Here is a 14,065-nt window from a genome sequence, read left to right as displayed (position 1 = left end):
TGGTTCCAGAGTCAGGACTAAACATGGACCGGCCTCCTGCTGGTGCCAGAGTCAGGACTAAACATGGACCGGCCTCCTGCTGGTACCAGAGTCAGGACTTAACATGGACCGGCCTCCTGCTGGTGCCAGAGTCAGGACTAAACACAAACCGGCCTCCTGCTGGTGCCAGAGTCAGGACTAAACATGTAACGGCCTCCTGCTAGTGCCAAAGTCAGAACTAAACATGGACCAGCCTCCTGCTGGTGCCCAGTCAGGACTAAACATGGACCGGCCTCCTGCTGGTGCCAGAGTCTGGACTAAACATGGACCGGCCTCCTGCTGGTGCCAGAGTCTGGACTAAACAGGGACCGGCCTCCTGCTGGTGCCAGAGTCAGGACTAAACATGGACCGGCCTCCTGCTGGTGCCAGAGTCAGGACTAAACACGGACCGGCCTCCTGCTGGTGCCAGAGTCAGGACTAAACCCGGACCGGCCTCCTGCTGGTGCCAGAGTCTGGACTAAACAGGGACCGGCCTCCTGCTGGTGCCAGAGTCAGGACTAAACATGGACCGGCCTCCTGCTGGTGCCAGAGTCAGGACTAAACACGGACCGGCCTCCTGCTGGTGCCAGAGTCAGGACTAAACCCGGACCGGCCTCCTGCTGATGCCAGAGTCAGGACTAAACAGGGACCGGCCTCCTGCTGGTGCCAGAGTCAGGACTAAACCCGGACCGGCCTCCTGCTGATGCCAGAGTCAGGACTAAACAGGGACCGGCCTCCTGCTGGTGCCAGAGTCAGGACTAAACATGGACCGGCCTCCTGCTGGTGCCAGAGTCTGGACTAAACATGGACCGGCCTCCTGCTGGTGCCAGAGTCAGGACTAAACCCGGACCGGCATCTTGCTGATGCCAGAGTCAGGACTAAACAGGGACCGGCCTCCTGCTGGTGCCAGAGTCAGGACTAAACAGGGACCGGCCTCCTGCTGGTGCCATAGTCTGGACTAAACATGGACCAGCCTCCTGCTGGTGCCCAGTCAGGACTAAACATGGACCGGCCTCCTGCTGCTGCCAGAGTCAGGACTAAACATGGACCGGCCTCCTGCTGGTGCCAGAGTCTGGACTAAACATGGACCGGCCTCCTGCTGGTGCCAGAGTCTGGACTAAACAGGGACCGGCCTCCTGCTGGTGCCAGAGTCAGGACTAAACATGGACCGGCCTCCTGCTGGTGCCAGAGTCAGGACTAAACACGGACCGGCCTCCTGCTGGTGCCAGAGTCAGGACTAAACCCGGACCGGCCTCCTGCTGGTGCCAGAGTCTGGACTAAACAAGGACCGGCCTCCTGCTGGTGCCAGAGTCAGGACTAAACATGGACCGGCCTCCTGCTGGTGCCAGAGTCAGGACTAAACACGGACCGGCCTCCTGCTGGTGCCAGAGTCAGGACTAAACCCGGACCGGCCTCCTGCTGATGCCAGAGTCAGGACTAAACAGGGACCGGCCTCCTGCTGGTGCCAGAGTCAGGACTAAACCCGGACCGGCCTCCTGCTGATGCCAGAGTCAGGACTAAACAGGGACCGGCCTCCTGCTGGTGCCAGAGTCAGGACTAAACATGGACCGGCCTCCTGCTGGTGCCAGAGTCTGGACTAAACATGGACCGGCCTCCTGCTGGTGCCAGAGTCAGGACTAAACCCGGACCGGCATCTTGCTGATGCCAGAGTCAGGACTAAACAGGGACCGGCCTCCTGCTGGTGCCAGAGTCAAGACTAAACATGGACCGGCCTCCTGCTGATGCCAGAGTCAGGACTAAACAGGGACCGGCCTCCTGCTGGTGCCAGAGTCAGGACTAAACATGGACCGGCCTCCTGCTGGTGCCAGAGTCAGGACTAAACATGGACCGGCCTCCTGCTGGTACCAGAGTCAGGACTTAACATGGACCGGCCTCCTGCTGGTGCCAGAGTCAGGACTAAACATGTAACGGCCTCCTGCTAGTGCCAAAGTCAGAACTAAACATGGACCAGCCTCCTGCTGGTGCCCAGTCAGGACTAAACATGGACCGGCCTCCTGCTGCTGCCAGAGTCAGGACTAAACATGGACCGGCCTCCTGCTGGTGCCAGAGTCTGGACTAAACATGGACCGGCCTCCTGCTGGTGCCAGAGTCTGGACTAAACAGGGACCGGCCTCCTGCTGGTGCCAGAGTCAGGACTAAACATGGACCGGCCTCCTGCTGGTGCCAGAGTCAGGACTAAACACGGACCGGCCTCCTGCTGGTGCCAGAGTCAGGACTAAACCCGGACCGGCCTCCTGCTGGTGCCAGAGTCTGGACTAAACAGGGACCGGCCTCCTGCTGGTGCCAGAGTCAGGACTAAACATGGACCGGCCTCCTGCTGGTGCCAGAGTCAGGACTAAACACGGACCGGCCTCCTGCTGGTGCCAGAGTCAGGACTAAACCCGGACCGGCCTCCTGCTGATGCCAGAGTCAGGACTAAACAGGGACCGGCCTCCTGCTGGTGCCAGAGTCAGGACTAAACCCGGACCGGCCTCCTGCTGATGCCAGAGTCAGGACTAAACAGGGACCGGCCTCCTGCTGGTGCCAGAGTCAGGACTAAACATGGACCGGCCTCCTGCTGGTGCCAGAGTCTGGACTAAACATGGACCGGCCTCCTGCTGGTGCCAGAGTCAGGACTTAACATGGACCGGCCTCCTGCTGGTGCCAGAGTCAGGACTAAACATGAACCGGCCTCCTGTTGGTGCCAGAGTCAGGACTAAACAGGGACCGGCATCCTGCTGGTGCCAAAGTCAGGACTAAACATGGACCGGCCTCCTGCTGGTGCCAGAGTCAGGACTAAACAGGGACCGGCCTCCTGCTGGTGCCAGAGTCAGGACTAAACCCGGACCGGCATCTTGCTGATGCCAGAGTCAGGACTAAACAGGGACCGGCCTCCTGCTGGTGCCAGAGTCAAGACTAAACATGGACCGGCCTCCTGCTGATGCCAGAGTCAGGACTAAACAGGGACCGGCCTCCTGCTGGTGCCAGAGTCAGGACTAAACATGGACCGGCCTCCTGCTGGTGCCATAGTCTGGACTAAACATGGACCGGCCTCCTGCTGGTGCCAGAGTCAGGACTTAACATGGACCGGCCTCCTGCTGGTGCCAGAGTCAGGACTAAACATGGACCGGCCTCCTGCTGGTGCCAGAGTCAGGACTAAACATGGACCGGCCTCCTGCTGGTGCCAGAGTCAGGACTAAACAGGGACCGGCCTCCTGCTGGTGCCAGAGTCAGGACTAAACATGGACCGGCCTCCTGCTGGTGCCAGAGTCAGGACTAAACACGGACCGGCCTCCTGCTGGTGCCAGAGTCAGGACTAAACCCGGACCGGCCTCCTGCTGGTGCCAGAGTCAGGACTAAACAGGGACCGGCCTCCTGCTGGTGCCAGAGTCAGGACTAAACCCGGACCGGCCTCCTGCTGATGCCAGAGTCAGGACTAAACATGGACCGGCCTCCTGCTGGTGCCAGAGTCAGGACTAAACACGGACCGGCTTCCTGCTGGTGCCAGAGTCAGGACTAAACACGGACCGGCCTCCTGCTGGTGCCAGAGTCAGGACTAAACACGGACCGGCCTCCTGCTGGTGCCAGAGTCAGGACTAAACACGGACCGGCCTCCTGCTGGTGCCAGAGTCAGGACTAAACACGGACCGGCCTCCTGCTGGTGCCAGAGTCAGGACTAAACACGGACCGGCCTCCTGCTGGTGCCAGAGTCAGGACTAAACATGGACCGGCCTCCTGCTGGTGCCAGAGTCAGGACTAAACATGGGGAATCTGTGTTTCAGTTTTATGCAGCTAAAATCTGGAACGTTCTTCCTGAAGATGTGAGACGGTTCTACTGTAACAATGTTCAAATCTAAGCTAAACAATTTTGTTTAGCTGTGCATATGACTGAAAGGATCTTCTTTGCACTCTTCTCTGTCATGTCTTAAACTGTTGTGATTTCTGTCATGTCTTTGTGATATTAATGCATTTTTCCCTGTTGTGTGAAGCACTTTGAATTGTCTTATGTATGAACTGTGCACTGATAAACTTCCCCACTCTTAAGACCCCATAATATGATCTACAGCATTTGTATTTGTTGTTGCTTCTTTACATGTTTCAGTCCAGAGGAGAACAACAAATAACCTGGCAGTTTTCACAGTTGAGATGATGGCACTTCTAGCATCCTTACAGTGGATGGAGAGTTCTCAGGTGATGGAGGTGGTAATTTGTTCTGATTCAAGTTCTTCATTAATGGCAATACAATCTTCAGGTCCTCGAGTAGACAAGATATAGTCATAGAAATTTACAAAAACGGGCACAGGCTTCATAGAAGAGGCTTCCGGGTCTCTTTTTTGTGGATCCCAGCTCAGGGGTATTAAAGGAAATGAAACAGCAGATACACTGGCAAAGCAGGCATTTTTAACAGATATTCTTTTCATGGCCTCTGAGCAGGTCAGAGGCCAAATCAATTGTCAAAACCTTTATTATGACAGAGTGGCTGTCACATTGGGACAGGACAAACAAAGGGAGGCATCTGTACACACTTCAGAAAACAGTTGGACCAGGGCGGACAATTAGAGGGAGCACCAAGGAAGAGAGGGCCATCACTCGAATCAGAATAGGACACACTCAGCTAAACAAGTCTCTACATTTAATAAACAAGCATCCCACAGGGCGTTGTGATCACTGTGGTGAAGAAGAGTCAGTCGAGCACATGCCATCATTCAGTGTGACAAGTACAGAAGAAAAGCAGAATATTATCAATGAGTTGAGGAATCAGGGGCCAATGGAAGTCAGTATTCAAAACATATTCAAATGGGTCAAGCACAGGACATTAATTAGGTTCTTGAAGGAATCAGCCTAATCAATAGAATTTAGTTATTGTTATTTTTTTATTTTTTTGGTTGTTTTATTTATTTTTGGGTTGGGAATTAAAGGTTCATATTGGTTCATATTCCAATTCAGTAGGTAGCGGAAATGCACCTAAACGCTGAGTGCCATTCGCCATAAAACAAAACCAAGAAGAAGAAGAACTTCCCCGCTTAGACGTCACTTTGGTGTTGCACTGAAATCATTCCGCCCGAACTTTGGTTCCCGTCAGTCACAACAACAACATGCCGTGATTGAGCGAGTTATTTAGTCTTTTCCCTTCTAACCTGAAAATGAAGGCGCCTATAAACATCCTCTACGTCTGGACGTCTTTATTATTTTTACTTTATCATTCAGAAGTTTTAAAATCGGCGTCAGCTCAAGGTAATTGATAAAGTTAGCTAACTCTGCTAACAAGTTAGCATCTCACAACAGACACAATTCTCTGGTGACAAACCTTATTTTGATTATTGAAGTGCAGTTTAGTTTAGCAGACAATTATCTTTCTAACTTTTCATTTTGAATGAATGCATCGTGAATGGTTTATCTTGATACAGAAGGTGTTCTATTTACTGATATCCTTCTAAACTGGGTGCTGTGTGAGCTTTTAATAAGAATGTTTTCAAATACACAAAATGTACAGCGGTTTCAACTATAATACTTGTTTGTAGACCTTTTAATCAGTATTGGTCAGTTTAATGCAAACATATGTTCCAGTGTGGGAAAAATCTTTGTCCTATTTTATTACAAAATGTCTTACTTGCCACAGAACAATTAAACCTTTTTGAAACTAAGGTAATTATTCATAAGTCTAATGTCGGGATCTTTTAACTAAATCACAAAATCCGCACAATAAAAACACATGTCTCTAAGCTTCCTCGTCACTATTAACGACGATTCAAATATATGAGAAGACGAGCCACATATATGAGAAGACACTACAAATATATTCCAGTGATAAAGCGTTTTTTACGGTCGTGATGTCAGAAGAACGCTGACCAGTTCTGACCACCGTTTCAGAGAATGAAGACGTCCTGGACTTCGGCCTGTCAGAGGAGTCTGACCTGGAGAACGTCCCAAAGTTTGTGGAGTCGGAGGACGTGAACTCTCTGCCCAAAATGCAGTACAAAACGGCCGAGATCGCAGACGCCGTCATGGGATCGGAGGCGGCCATCGATCCGGCGGAAATCCTGTCCCTGTTTCCTAAGAATGGGCAGAATCCCCAAGCTCAGGGGTTTTCTCCGCCGTGCGACGAGGCTCAATGTGTTTCAGGAGGACAGTCATCGGAGAAGGCCAACGCTGAAGAAGCACAACAGGTATATTTGTATATATTTGTAGTGGTCCGTGCCGATATTTGCAGTGTAATCTTTTCAATAAGCACTTGTGTGGTGAAAAGTACATTTAATTTATGTTTTGTGTGACTTGAACCTGTCAGTATTGCCCATCCATACATTAAGTATTGATAATGAAGTTGTTTGTATTTATTAAACCATTTTTCAAATTGCTGAATAAATTAATATATTGTGAAATTTGTTTTTTAATGCACAATTGAATAAAAAGATTTTCTTATTAAATATTTGAACATTTTATAATTCAATATTTGAATATTTAATTATAAAATGTTCAAAGATTAAAAAAAAAAAAAAACTGAACATTTTCAAATTTTCTTTTTAAAATATTTGAACATTTTCTTATTAAATATTTGAATATTTAATAAGAAAATGTTCAAATCTTTTTTTAAAGTATTTGAACATTTTCTTATTAAATTTAAAATCGAATAAATGTACGTGTAAATCACTTGTTAATTCAACATCATTTAAAATTTTCGTTAGTAAATCCTTTACTATAATTTACGTGGTCCTCAAAATCCTCATTGTCATGTGAAACTCTCAACAGCTTCTTCCACGTCATTGTCTAAACTACTCTCTTTAATATTTCCTTTTTGATTGGATTCGTGCAGATTTCTCTGGAGCTGGTGCAGGCAGACGCCGCCGTTCCAGAAGAAAACAACACGACTGAGGCGGCGAAGACGTTTAAAGTGAACTGTGACAAAAGGAACGTCACTGGGCTGGACGTGTTCTCTGTCCACGTCCTCAACGGCTCCCAGGTCGGTCACATCTGCTGTTAGGACTGTATAGTTTAAATATTATAAAGTTTACGATTATGGCTGTAAATAACTTTTTATAACTCTTTAATAACTCATTTTGATCATCGTTTAGTCTAGCGATTGTTCTTTCAATGAATTGGTTAGTTGTGATAATTTTCATTACATTTGAACCAGATGAAGCTGAAGTAGGGTTGTCAAAAGGATCAAAAATCTGATATAAATTGATACTTAAACTACTATCACAACTAGGTGAAAAACAAGAGAGTGTTTCTGTGACTCAATTTGAGTCGTAAAACTTCTTTTCTCAGCTCATGTTTTAGAACCTTTGTGTAAACCAGTTAACAATCATTCTATTACTAAAAGTAGTGACAATCGTCCTGCCCAGCTCTGTTTTTAATTGATTTAATTTTATTTATTTATTGTATGTATTATTATGTAGTATTTTTATTGTATTTATTAATTTGTATTATTATTATTTTTTATGTTTTATTTGTTTAATTATTATTTTGTATTTTTATTGTATTTATTAATTTATTACATTTTCATTATTTATATTTTATATTATTTGATTTTGTATTTTTTGTATTTTATTTATTCTATTGTATTTATTTCTTACATTTCAATTATTTCAATTATTTTATTTATTTATTTTATTTATTTTATTTATTTTGGTGCACACTATGGCATTTTGTCCATTGTTTATTGAATATCTCTTTGAGTCCAGCGGTTCGGACACGTTTTTGAAAACCGCACCCGTTTTTACTCGACACCTGAACACCCTCGTCGTGGTTTTGTGCGCCGCCCTCTCACACCCTCTTTTTGGCCCCTCCCCCTCAGGACCTGATGGAGTTCCTGAACGCTAACGGCTCCGAGTGCTCCGTGGTGCTCTTCTTCACCGCCTGGTGCCGCTTCTCCGCCTCGCTGGCACCACACTTCAACGCGCTGCCCAGGGTCTTTCCCATCATGCACTTCTTAGCGCTGGACGCCTCTCAGCACAGCAGGTCGGTGCCGTGGCAACGCTCGAAAAACTGATCAGATTAATTGTTCCCGGCCCCGTAGTTTAGAAATGCAGATGTTTGCCCTGGTTTAGGCTGAACATCTTTAAGAACAAAGCTTGTGCACATGAAACAAAAGCTTCTTCTCCTTCTGCACAAACCTAAATAAATGTGAATTATTATTGAATTTTACTCTAAAAGTGGTGCAATATTCAAATAAACAGGGTCGAAAGACGGTATTTACCAGCGGAACTGACACGAGTAAAAAGCAGCGAGTTCATGAATCCTGACGTTCCTTTTTCTTCTTCTTCTTCCTCTTCTTTCTCCACCTCTTCCTCTTCTTCCTCCTCTTTCTCTTCATCCACTTCCTCCTCCTCTTCTTCCTCCGCTCTCCTCCTTCTTCCTCATCCTCTTCTTCCTCTTCTTCCTCCTCCTTCCTTCTTCTTCCTCTTCTTCCTCCTCCTTCCTCCTTCTCTTCTTCCTCCTCCTTCCTCCTTCTCTTCTTCTTCCTCCTCCTCAGCCTCTCCACCAGGTTCGGGACGGTGGCGGTGCCAAACATCCTCCTGTTCCAAGGAGCCAAACCCATGGCCCGCTTCAACCACACGGACAGAACGCTGCAGACGCTTGCCTCCTTCATCTCCAATCAGACCGGTCAGTTCACCGTGTGTGTGTGCATGTGCGTGTGCGCATGCGCGTGCATGTGTGCGCGTGCGTGTTTGTGCGCGTGCGTGTTTGCGCGCGTGCGCGCACTGGGTAAAATCCTAGTGTGATGTCATCAATTACAAACAGGAAGTGACATTTTAAACCTAACAAATGTGCTATTCTGTGATGACATTTTAATCATTTTTCTGCATTTTAGTCCAATGAGTCGTCCGACCTGCAGGGGGCGCTTTAAGCAGTTCATATTTCCATCTTCTCTTAAATGTCTGTGCCCCTGAACATGTTTGAATTTTTTTAGAGCAAAATTATTATTATTATTCATGATTATTGCGACTGTGACTGAACAACAGTGGAAGCTTTCATTCTAACTTGTCTCGTGTTCCTCAAGTTTGTGACTGATCTTTTTTTTAACCATAGATTAAATTAAAAATACTTTATTTTGCTTCTTTTTGTCATATTTTAGTTGTTATGATAATATTGTGGCCTAAAAAATCACGATTATCGATTGAACTAATAATCGTGACATCCCAAATCTCAACTCTGATCAATTTAAAACACAAAAGTTGCAATTCAATACTTTTCCTAAATTGTTCCGCACGGTGTGGTCTCAAAATATGAATAATGAACTATTCTGCTAATAATATTCTTATCTGGTTAATTTTGTCACCAAATCTGAATAAACTTTTGACTTTATTCTTTAAAATAGTTTGGACGATTTTTTTGACCCAAATCTGAGTCTTATTTCCTCGTGGCGTGGACTGCCGATTAGTCCTGCCACGTATCAATCATAAAATGCACCTACCGCTCACCTGCAGCCACGTGAAGCTCGTCCCCATGAGCAGCACGTTTCCCTGTGTCTAAGCGCATTGATCTATCATAATATAGTTCCCTGAGTGTACGGGACAAAATTAGGACAGAGAAAGACTGTTCGAGCTGACTCAGAAGAGACGGAAATCTACGGGAGACGAGAGATGCGATGCGATCATAAACAAACGCACGCGTGTGTTGTATCAGTCCGCACGGGGGAGTGCGCATGCACCAATTCAACCAAAAACTTATTTATTCAACTATACAGCACTGTTTTGATTTGATGTTTCACAATCATGTCAATCATTTATTACCAAAGACTGAATCTAGTTTCTATTTTTAGATTTTATTAGTTAACGTGGAAAAAAGTCCATAATTTTTATGTTGTTTTCATCAGCAAAAATACAAAATTGACAAAGACGACGATGCCATACAAGTGAACGACTGTAACCGTGTGTCGTGGCAGGTTTCGAGGCGGGGCCGGACAAAGACGTGACCGAGGTGGACCTCCAGGGGCCCCTGAGCGGCGTGCCCGTGCGAGGAGTGGACTGGCTCCTGGTCTTCTCCGTCCTCTTCATCGCCGGCTTCGGTCTGTACGCGGCGCTCAGGACCGACAGCATCCGCTGGATCATCCCGGGACAAGAGCACGAGCACCAGGACTGAGCTCTACGTTTAGCGCTTTACGTTTTTTTTAATCGTTTTGAAATAATTTATTTTAATGGTGACCGCTAACCTTTTCCCTGCCGTCTGCTCGTCTCCCTGAAAATGTCGTTGCCCTGCTCGATCTCCATAGAGACGAATGGGCAGACAATGTTTGCTGTGATTGAATAAACGCAGGATCAAGTTTAAAGATCCCATATGATGCTTTTTTCCCCCCGTTTCGTAGTCTACCCTAAGGGGGGCGTGTCACAGGTACAGAGTGCTTCTTGCTGGCGCTCACCGGGCTGACTCATCCCGGTGAGTAGCCCCACGTCTGTCTGCTCATCCAAGGGGAAGGAGAGAGACTGTTCTTTAGCTAAAGACGGAAGGACCAATGGCTCTGTAAGAAGGTTAAACGCTCTGAAAAGTCGATTTTGCGTGATGTGGGCCTTTTATTTATAATCATGGGTTTCAGCTTCCTGTTTTATGCAACATTTTGAGGACTCCCTCCACATTTTAAGTGTTCACTCTGACGATACTGACGACATGAATAGCTCCATGTCGTTAATGCTGCTGCAATTGTCGGAAATGGGCTAAAACGTGAGTCTAAATGTCTTGGTCGAGGTTCAAGTGTCGCACAGAAAGCGAATGGGCTGTAAAATTAAAGTGCAAAAATATCACTTTGCACTCTTTTCAGGATGTTTTGGCTCGTAGACTTGATTAGACGGTACAGTATAGTACGAACTGGGGATGAGACTGCGGAAGGACACTGCAGCAAACCGCCGAGGACCGGACTCGAACCCACAGCGCCGCGATGTGCCATCCACTCGACCACCGAGCGACACTGGGCAGCGTTTCACTAGATTTATCTACAGGCTACAGTCAGATTTCTATTTTTCTATTGCCTCTTAAATACGACACTTTCTATATCATCTCACCCATGTCCAGTCCTACGAGCAGTTGGCGCACTCTGCACCTGACAGGTTACACAGTGCAGTGGTTTTCCCCAGGGGGTCGTGAAGCATGAGCCGGGGGGGTCTCAGCTAAACTGTTTTAAATTTGAAATGGTATATTTTTTGTGAAATTAGTTCAGACATCACAATAAACTACAAAATCAACCTAATTTAACTTTTATTTTAAATAGTTCACAACTTCAGAAATCTATTTAATGTTACTGTGGAGGTCCCAAGTCTGATGGATGGTTATTTTTGGGGTCCTGGCCTGAAAGGTTTGGGAAGCCCTGACGTAGTGCACCTTTGACCTCTTCTCAGTAAGCCTGAGTTCTCTTAAAATGCCTGACTCAAATGAAACCAAATTCAAACTAAAGCTCTTTATGGGCTCCATAATTGTCTTGCACTGTGGGACCCCCAGACTCCCGCTTGAACCGCCCCTGTCCTCGGTCTGTTTTCTCCCTGGGACCCACGTGTGCGCCCTTTTGCCCAGCCCGGAGAAGCGGCTCCACCGGGGACTTTAGCACCGGAGGAGTCGCGTCGGCGCGGAGCAAAGAGCCTCGTTTATGTCGAGGTTAATATTTAGCCTGCGGGCGGGCAGCTGGTGGCCGCTCAGCCGTGCCTCAGCGCTCCTTCCCCGGCGTGACTCTGCTGCTGCTGCGCCCATGGTAAGAGACCCCCGAACGGCTCTAGCGTTAGCCTCTGTTAGCATGTAGCTCCGCGCGCACGTCTAATGCAAATGCTACACACTGAGCGTAAATAACACGGAAAATGATAAAATGTCATGTCCACAGATGATTCACGTTTCAGTTTAAACGATAGGAACTTTAACGAGGAAGCTTAAAGTGCACGTGACAGGTCAAACTACGCATTTAAAGCACATTATTTTACTTCTAAAGTCGTGCCCCGTTTTGTAGCCTAATAGTTCTACTTCCTGTTTGGACGTGGGAAGTGGTGTGACACACGAAACGAAAATAAATAATATAACGTCGATTTATTTAGCTAAATGTAAATTGTCAGTTTGGATGGGCGATTTTTTTGTGAATTGATGAGACAGTGGTGCCGTTTCCAACTCATTTGGACTTTTCTCTACAAACTGCCACTCAAATGACGTAAAACGGCGATGAATATATAACAGATGAACTATGCCATCTCATTAAGTCATCATTTAAGCCGAAAACATGAAAACCTGACATGCACTTTAGATAATAACCTATTATTTTAATGTGCGTGAGCCTGTCTGTAATGTTTAAACGCCAACCTAGAAGAATACGTTTATAGTCTCCACCAAAACTAAAGATCTTTGATTTAAATGTATGTTGTTGTTTTTTTTATGGCATTGAAGATTAGTTTGTTATTTGGTCTGGCTGCTGTTCAAACATTTTCACATATATCAGATTGTTGAGATGAAAACAATTGCGTCTGGCGTGAGTAATCTGATTTCTTTCTGATTGTTGTCATTATGAAAAATAGGCAAAAAAAACATTCATTGTACTTTCGGTGATCAGATTTCTTTTGTGCTTTTAAACAGACACGAATAATCAGATTTAGGTATTATTTTGTCTGTTTTTTTCTGTAACTGCACTGCAGTAACAATAAAGTTTCAAATGAAGGTAAAAGGTGATATTTCTCCATTTTTGTCATTCATGTCACATTTGTCCGCCAAACAAACCTCAGCTAACACTCTCGGTTGAGGTTTAGACACGTTATAAAGCATTTATTTTCATCATTATCATATAGTCTGAATATCGTTTTAATTTTTGTCAATATAGCCCACACCTAGTCCACGTATCGATACAAAGTGGTCGACCACAGACTGATGGTCAAGAAAGTGAACACTTAAATGAATTGAATCATTGAAATGTCTGATGTCGAGTTATGTCTTTTGTAATTTTCAGTCAAAAGTAAGTGTTTACGATCATTTGGGCCGATTCAGCAGGTTTTTTGGAAATTAAAACATTCACAATTGGCTCCCCTCTGCATCTGGGTCTCGTTTTGGAACCTCCGTGCGACTAAACCGTTTAAAGTCCACGTGAAAGTTCTCCTGTTTTTCTAATTGTGACTTCGTTTGGTGGTGTAGAACCTGTATTTAACATAGCTTTACTTCTGTTAAGTCGCAGTTTGTGTGTGAAGAACAAGAGTTTAAAATGACAGGAAGTAGAGCTGAATCCCTCTGTGATGTCATCAATGTGCGACGTGCCATTGAAAACAGACGGTTTACACTGACACACTTTTCTGACAGTTTAAACCATCATTCAACAAAATAAAGGTGTTGTATGGTATTATTGTGTGTCAGATCATAACTTTGGAATTTATATGGGTTTCGGCTCTTGTTTACAGTCTGGTTGCTAGGTAACAGCTGCGGAATTACCTCTGCCTATTTCATATCTGCTGCTCGTGTCCAACCAGGAAGTACAATGATAAACTTTACAAAAATGGTCACACTAAGGACAAATAAGCAAAAATGTTAACTAAAATCTGAAATGTAATCGTGTTCACTGCGTTTTAGTGGAATGTGCGGTCCGACCCGTCACGTAGACTTTAAATAAAGGATTAGGAAATGACGGTTGTGTCCGTTTGTTTCCTGGCAGTCGTCCGGCTCTCACTGGCTCTCGTCTTCGGAGCGCGAGCAGCTGTTGTCCGAGCTCCAAGCGGCGGGATGGGTCCAAGTGGAGGACCGCGACGCCATCTTCAAAGAACTGCACTTCAAGACGTTCAACCAGGTCAGAAAAGAACCCGTGCGCTGGCGTTTTGCGTGTACGAGACACATTAGCCGCAGAATTATGGGCAGCGCAACTGATGAAATGTGTTTCGTTGCGCTTTTTTGTTGCCTCGTTTTTGTCTGTCGAGCACTTGTTTCGGGTTTTTTCTGTTGTTGCTCTGACTAGCTTGTATGTTTGGTCGCATTTATCTACTCCACAAACATAGATTTCCCCTGCAAACATGTTCAGATCAACTGCGTTCGATCCCAAAGTGCGTGTCGGTGATGAATGTGATGTCGCTGCAACGTTTCCGTTGTTTATCTGCTTTTCTACAAC

The 14,065-nt window shown here is 46.0% G+C and overlaps 2 protein-coding genes across 3 annotated transcripts in view; both read left to right on the top strand.

Moving 5' to 3' along the window:
* The first annotated feature begins 5,062 nt into the window (after nt 1–5,062).
* txndc15 (thioredoxin domain containing 15) lies at nt 5,063–10,220 on the top strand. Its single transcript, XM_072446028.1, has 6 exons — nt 5,063–5,253; nt 5,890–6,185; nt 6,830–6,976; nt 7,814–7,977; nt 8,492–8,622; nt 9,905–10,220. The coding sequence occupies exons 1-6, from the start codon at nt 5,163–5,165 to the stop codon at nt 10,099–10,101; spliced, it is 1,026 nt and encodes a 341-aa protein (XP_072302129.1). The 5' UTR covers nt 5,063–5,162; the 3' UTR covers nt 10,102–10,220.
* Nucleotides 10,221–11,494: 1,274 nt separating this feature from the next.
* The window catches only part of LOC140360697 (pterin-4-alpha-carbinolamine dehydratase 2-like), a 28,935-nt gene continuing 26,364 nt past the window's right edge, over nt 11,495–14,065 (top strand). Inside the window, exons 1-2 of one of the 2 annotated variants that reach the window (XM_072446025.1) lie at nt 11,505–11,695; nt 13,619–13,750. In XM_072446025.1, coding sequence (XP_072302126.1) covers nt 11,594–11,695; nt 13,619–13,750 — 234 coding nt within the window. In that variant the 5' untranslated portion in view covers nt 11,505–11,593. Of the gene's footprint in view, nt 11,696–13,618; nt 13,751–14,065 lie in introns of both variants that reach the window. The other variant, XM_072446026.1, reaches the window with a different exon arrangement.

This window comes from Eucyclogobius newberryi, unplaced genomic scaffold (assembly GCF_026437365.1).
Source record: "Eucyclogobius newberryi isolate DKJ021-1_F unplaced genomic scaffold, fEucNew1.0.hap1 SCAF_15, whole genome shotgun sequence".
Taxonomy (NCBI): Eukaryota; Metazoa; Chordata; class Actinopteri; order Gobiiformes; family Gobiidae; genus Eucyclogobius; species Eucyclogobius newberryi.
This window is presented reverse-complemented; position numbering and strand designations above follow the sequence as displayed.

What these genes read in the sequence shown, in the direction of transcription:
- txndc15 (XM_072446028.1), top strand. Translation starts at nt 5,163, where the DNA reads ATGAAGGCGCCTATAAACATCCTCTACGTCTGGACGTCTTTATTATTT. An exon ending in GACGCCTCTCAGCACAGCAG is followed by an intron (nt 7,978 to 8,491) that starts GTCGGTGCCGTG and finishes CCTCCTCCTCAG; the next exon opens with CCTCTCCACCAGGTTCGGGA. An exon ending in CTTCATCTCCAATCAGACCG is followed by an intron (nt 8,623 to 9,904) that starts GTCAGTTCACCG and finishes GTGTCGTGGCAG; the next exon opens with GTTTCGAGGCGGGGCCGGAC.